Here is a 6,000-nt window from a genome sequence, read left to right as displayed (position 1 = left end):
ATCAACACAGGTTTGTTTCCATTTGCTGCCTGATTCTCTGAAGGAAAAGAAATACATGGAAACATCTAATGATGAGCAAAGTAAATGTATAAATTACAAGTTAATTTAGAGGTGTGTTAGGATCCAGCCAAAGTGATGAAAGTGAGTTCTTCACAGTTCAGCTTCTGCCTCTGCAAGCACGAACTTGTTTCTCTGTCCACAGGAATGACAAGGACCAAAAGCTGCAGTTCATCTTCTTCAGGTAAAGAAGTGCTCAAAGTGGCAGAAACCAAGAAAATCAGAGAAGCACAAGGCTTGAAAGTTAGCATATAAGAGTTATGGCATTAGATCACCTGGCTTCCTGGTCTCAGCTACACCACAGGCTAGCTGCTATTTTTGAGGTAAGTTACTTTGCCTCCATTTTCTTCTCTGTAGTATGGGTACCTGCCTCATAGTTTCTCCCCTCCCCAAAAAAGAATCATTTGAGTTAATGCCCTCAGCATAATTTCTGGCTCCATTGCATTAGTGCTCCATAAATTTTAGTTTTTACTCTTAATGATTTTCAAAAATGATCCCAATTTCTTCTCTAAGCTTTTTCAAGAAATATGGTTTGCTAAGTATATAACTAAAGGTAAAATGTCATGACTCTATAAGGCCTTTTATAGAAATATAGTCACAAATCAGGGTGGAAAAAAGTCCTTCTCAGGTCCTGATTTTGCTCCAGATTGGATGATACCACAGCCACACCATGGACCATAAAGTCTAGCCTCTTGGAATTGGAAATGCCCCTCCTTCTGCCATCAGGCTATCAGGCAACGCAACAAGAAATTTAGGGTCGGTTTCTCCTTTAGACAGCTATGCATAAATAAACTGGATTATCTTGCCGTAACCCCAGGATGCAAAAAGTCCAAAGAATCTGTGCGTTATGACTTTGCCTACGCTTGGTCTCAGGCCTTGATTTGTCTGACAAGCCTTGGAGAGAGCGAGTATGTATGGTGTTTACCTAAGGTAACAACAGGTAGAAACAATGACTATGCTTCATGCTTTGTTGACTTCTCTAAGTGTCATGACTCTTGGAACAACAGTCTTGTAGAGAAATTGACACACTTTCCTTTCTGGTGTGTCTCTGCATAAATTGTTCCTCCCTCTGCAAGATTAACTAATACCATCTGTGAGTATTCCAGGCCCTCCCTCAGTTTGCACTTGGATCTGCCTGTTTCTTTTCTCTGCCTCTTTTCAAAGGTGCAAGAAGAGGAGAGCTCCCCACCACCTAAGGGCCAAACACTGTCAGAGCTCAGGTTCCCAAGCCTTGAAATCCTTTGCTTCCAACTCTGCATCTGCAGGCAAAAACAATCCTCCGGAGATTCGGCCCTCCCACTGCCTGTGATAGGCTGCTTGGAATAGCAACAGCCTGTGTCACCGAAAAGGGCAAAGCTTTCGGAAATAGAAACAAAGTTGGTCACAAATCACATTGGCTTTGCTCGAAGTTTTTTTTTTTTTTCTTCCCCACCTTTCTTTAGCATGCAACTATGGGAAAAGTGACCGCTCGTGTCAGTTGGGGAAGTCGGGGTGGTTTGGTGCCCAGGGAACGGCTGTAACTTCTACGTGACCATGGTACCTGTTGAAAACGCAGAGGGCCCCAGTCTGCTGAAACCGAAGGGGCGAGCGGCGGAGACTGATGGCAGCGACAGAGCCAGCGGCGGCCCGCATCCTCCCTGGGCGCGAGGTAAAGCGAGGCAGCCTGGCTGGGGGACCGCGAGAGGAGCGCGCTGGACGCGTGTCTCACTCGTGTGTGTGCGTGTGCTTGTGTGTGTCCACGTGAGCGTGCAAGGTGCCTGGAGACAAGGGGACAGGATCTCGTGGGAGAAGCGACAAGGAGCTCTAATGTGAAGACTGAAGTCTCACTACTCCTAAGCCGGGTCCCCTCCTCTGTGTGGGCTGTATCAGGGATAAATCTCTTTCATTTGGAGAAATTGACTGGCAAGATAATCGCGCCGATGAAGACACCCCCACACACCCCCACATACACACATTTTTTTTTTTCATTTCTTGTCACACATGGGTAATCTGTAACAATTGGACATCCTAACCACCATTTTAAAAACCAGCATTTTAAGGAGGCTTCCTAAAATTATTAGTTACATAATCAATAAATTCAACTTTCTTTTTAAGTGCCCAGTGTCTTTTTGTAATGAATTTGAGCATTGTTTGCAGTCTAAAACCTCTGCTTACTTGCTCCTGCTTTCTTTAAAACTGGCATGTTAGACTGAGGTTTGTTTAATACTTCTCCTTCTGGAGGTGAAATTTGGAAAAGTTTTCATTCATTTCAGTTAACTTTGCTAAATCAAATGCCTTTCTTCACTTCCATATTTACAATTTTCACAAACACACTGCCCACATGTAGTTGCCTCTCCCGATCAGTTAGTCTTCAAAGGAATAGGAACTCAGTGTAATATGAAATGAAATCAGACACAAATAATACCCCCTTCCCCTGCTTCTCTCAGCTCTGCTCCCTCTAATCATATAATACATTCCCAGGCCATATATTAGAATTTCATGAACAATCCAAACCACCAAATAAATACAAAAAGCATTTATCTTTCATCTTGGGATGGATCTGTATACTTAGTTATTTTTTTTAACAATTGTTCTTTTAAAAGAATTTTGTTTTAATTTGATTTATTTATTGCATGCAGAGTATTAGTTCCCCAATTCCCTGATGGAGTCTTAACCACTGGACACCAGGGGAAGTCCCCTATATGCTTAGGTTTGCATGGTGGGATTGTCTGATCTTGGAATTGAATCCACATTGGAACTGAGGCACCAAGCGACCCCTCCTCATAAATGGAGAAGCTCTCCTTCTCCCCTGCCCTCTTCCAGCTTAGCCCTCTTTCTAGTCAAGAATTCCCTCCTTCTAGTCAAGAATTAATATCTGGGGTCCCTCACACTACGGCCCAGTCCTCTCTTCAGCAGAGCTGCCACTTTCTCTAAGTGTGAGCTAAGTCCAAGAAAAAACAAAAGAAACTTGTATTGGGGAGTAGAGAAAGAGTGGCGAAGTTCTCTCTGAATTCTCGCAAGATTGGGCTGGAGGGTAAGTTGAGGTGGTAATAGCGACAAAAGCAGTAACTATATAGAGTCAGTGATAAATGTCGCAAAGAAGTTGAAAACAAACTTTATGCTAGAGGGGCCTCCACAGTAACAATAAAAAACTATTTAGTTTTGATATGTCTTTGAAAGCACAGTGTCCTTTTAATAGGTCAGATTGTCCAAGTTCACAATGGAAAGCAAGAATGTGTGCTTCTAAAGACTGAACACACACAACTTTCAGTTTAAAGTACAACTTTAAACTGTTGAAACACTAAATGAATAAACACCATCAATTGTCTTTTACATTTAACTTTAAATGAATCTTTATCATGTAGAAGAAGAAACCTAAATGCTTTTCTTAACTCCTTAATGAATACAGCTTTGATGGGTGCTATATGTAGCTTATATTTAGACAAATACAAACCTTATTATTACTTTCATAAATTTTCCTAAATTGTCTTAGGCATTCTTGGTACCCAAAGGCAATTATACAGATCTACATATATAATGAACACATAGCAGGGACTTACTCAGCTGTTTTGACAAGTTAGTTTGTCTCTTCTATCGGGGTTGTATTTTTGTCTGATTTACAAAGATGTCAAATGAAATATTTGACAAAAACTTCTTTCAACTTCTTTATATTTTAAACTTCCGTAGCTTCATGCAGGAAACTTCAAGTGTTTAAAATATGCTTAATAATTATCCTTCTTTTCCTGCATTTGAAGGTAGCAAGTTGTTCTATATTCCTAGATGAAAAACAATGTACAAAGAGGAATGAGTTATAAACCCCGGATAAGGTAATTAAAGCATTTGAGATACTGAAAAATGAAACAAACAAACAAAAAACCCCCTGTGATTGCACCCTTTAATGCTATTGTGCATAGTGAGAAGGGTTGGCAGGTTTTCCCTGGCCAAACCCTCTAAACTGGAAGGAATGCTTTGTTCCAGTGGCTAGAAGCTAATGAATTTAAATTCATTTTCAAGAAGTTATGGCTTAAGTGGGTACATTTTTAGTAAACATTTCAGCTTTCATAGACATGTTATAATTGACCTCGTAGGGCAAGGTTGAGCTCAATTTGAAATCTTGGTACTTAAAGCCAGCAACAGATATAGATGAGGTGAGAAACGTGATGGCTAGAGCACCGCACACAAGGAGAACAGGAGTCCAGAAGATGTGTGGTTGGCCCAAGTTCAGGGGGTGGCTGATCAAGGCGGACCCTGGCAGCCTGTTGCCCAGCGGGGCCTGCTTCTCCACCTCAGAAGCTGGGTCTCCCAGGCTCCTCTAATTCATGATTCAACAATTGGTTAGGAAGAGGGTTTCCTTAAGTCCTACTTTACCCGACTCGCTCTGCTTTTCCACATCAGGTCTGCCCAAAAAGTCAGAAACAGAACAATATTTATGTGAGTGCATGTTTTCCACACCGCAGATCCAGCTGCCCCATGTACTGGAACCCAGATCGCTGGAACTAGGCTCACTGAATCAGCGACACTGACGGCACTTCATCCCCTCCCAGACCCTTCTAAGCCTGAGCTGCCACAGTCCCGCAGTCTGAGATTCATGAAATGCACACCTCTGCTAGTGAGGCGGCTGCACTATGGCAGTTGTCCTTAAACATGTTTAAAGCTGCAAACTCCTTTCTGCAAATGGAGTCTGAGTAGGTGGTCAGTATGTGAGGCAGGTAAACATGGCACTTATTTAGTGGAAAAGGGGCAAGTGTAGAAAGAAAGCCCTGTGGCCTGGCTGCTTCTCTGCTCCCCTCGCATCCCCTGTGGCCCTGAGCCGGCTCTGGGGTCAGGATCACATTAGCAAACCTCAGGTCCATCACTGCTCTGGTTATGCAGGTCATGTTTTTGAGGTTGGGGCATATTTATGGTGCTCCTACTGTGAGCCTTGGGCCCTCAGAATGAGCCTAAACCAGTCCTTCTTGAATTGAGTCAGGCTTGGCCTTCTCAGGCTTCCTCAGACAGCTCAAGGAGAAGTTTACTTGTAAGATAGACTGAGAAGACTTTGGGGAATAGACTTGTTATCAGAGAAGAGAAGGTCAGACTGACCACCTTGACCTGGTAACAGAGCTTTGACTGTGAGACCAACTTTGGGAAGTTACTTTGGGAAGGCCCAGACCTTGACCATTCCCATGTTCCCAGGCTTTCCACGTATTAAAAAGTGACTTCTGAAACTAATATAATATTATAAATCAACTATACCTTTAAAAAAGCAGGGAAAATTTTTTAAATAAACCATATACAGTATATATGTATCAAAAGAAAAAGTGACAAAACCCGTGACGAAACTTGTGCTTTTAAAAGCATGTGTATCTAACAAGTAAATGGCAGTTACAACAGCAACAACAAAAAAGTTGTGTATGGCTTGATATTCCCAAGGAAATGGCAGAATTTAGAGACATTTGAATTTATGAGGGACTATAGATGTTTTTGTCTGAAAATATGACCAAATTTAAAGATAACCATCTCCTCTTTCTCTTCAATCAGCTTATCTCTGGGTCTGTACATTTCACCCCATTTGGAAATCATATCAAAAATCTAAATTTGAGGGGTTTTGTTACAGTGAGACCTGGGTAAATGGCTTCTCTGGGACCTGTGGTGGTGGTGGTGTAAGTCATGTCCGACTCTTTGTGATCCCATGGACTGTATGTAGCTCCTCTGTCCATAGGATCTCCCAGGTAAGGGAGAAACCTCTAAACAAATATGGCGGGAGCTGTTCCTCTGCCAGCTCTGGGTGGGTGGTGTTTGACTCACACAGCAGGGATTTTTTTCCCCTTTAATATCATGTCACCCCGAGAGGTCAAGGAAGATTGCTGCTTGTCACAAACCACCTCTAGGCTGCCACCACAGCAGCAGACATGCATTGATGAGAGCCTGTGGTGGCAGAGCTTGGCAGACAAGGAGCCACCAACAGTTCCCCTGACCTGGAGG

The 6,000-nt window shown here is 42.6% G+C and overlaps 1 protein-coding gene across 2 annotated transcripts in view; it reads left to right on the top strand.

Moving 5' to 3' along the window:
- The first annotated feature begins 226 nt into the window (after positions 1 to 226).
- Positions 227 to 6,000, top strand: part of SLC2A12 (solute carrier family 2 member 12) — a 75,844-nt gene continuing 70,070 nt past the window's right edge. The window contains exons 1-2 of one of the 2 annotated variants that reach the window (XM_027551612.1): positions 227 to 380; positions 1,222 to 1,705. In XM_027551612.1, coding sequence (XP_027407413.1) covers positions 1,591 to 1,705 — 115 coding nt within the window. In that variant the 5' untranslated portion in view covers positions 227 to 380; positions 1,222 to 1,590. The remainder of the gene's footprint in view (positions 381 to 1,221; positions 1,706 to 6,000) is intronic. The other variant, XM_027551611.1, reaches the window with a different exon arrangement.

Source organism: Bos indicus x Bos taurus, chromosome 9 (genome assembly GCF_003369695.1).
Source record: "Bos indicus x Bos taurus breed Angus x Brahman F1 hybrid chromosome 9, Bos_hybrid_MaternalHap_v2.0, whole genome shotgun sequence".
Classification (NCBI taxonomy): domain Eukaryota; kingdom Metazoa; phylum Chordata; class Mammalia; order Artiodactyla; family Bovidae; genus Bos; species Bos indicus x Bos taurus.
Note: the sequence above shows the minus strand (reverse complement) of the source record. Positions and strands in the feature narration are given on the sequence as shown.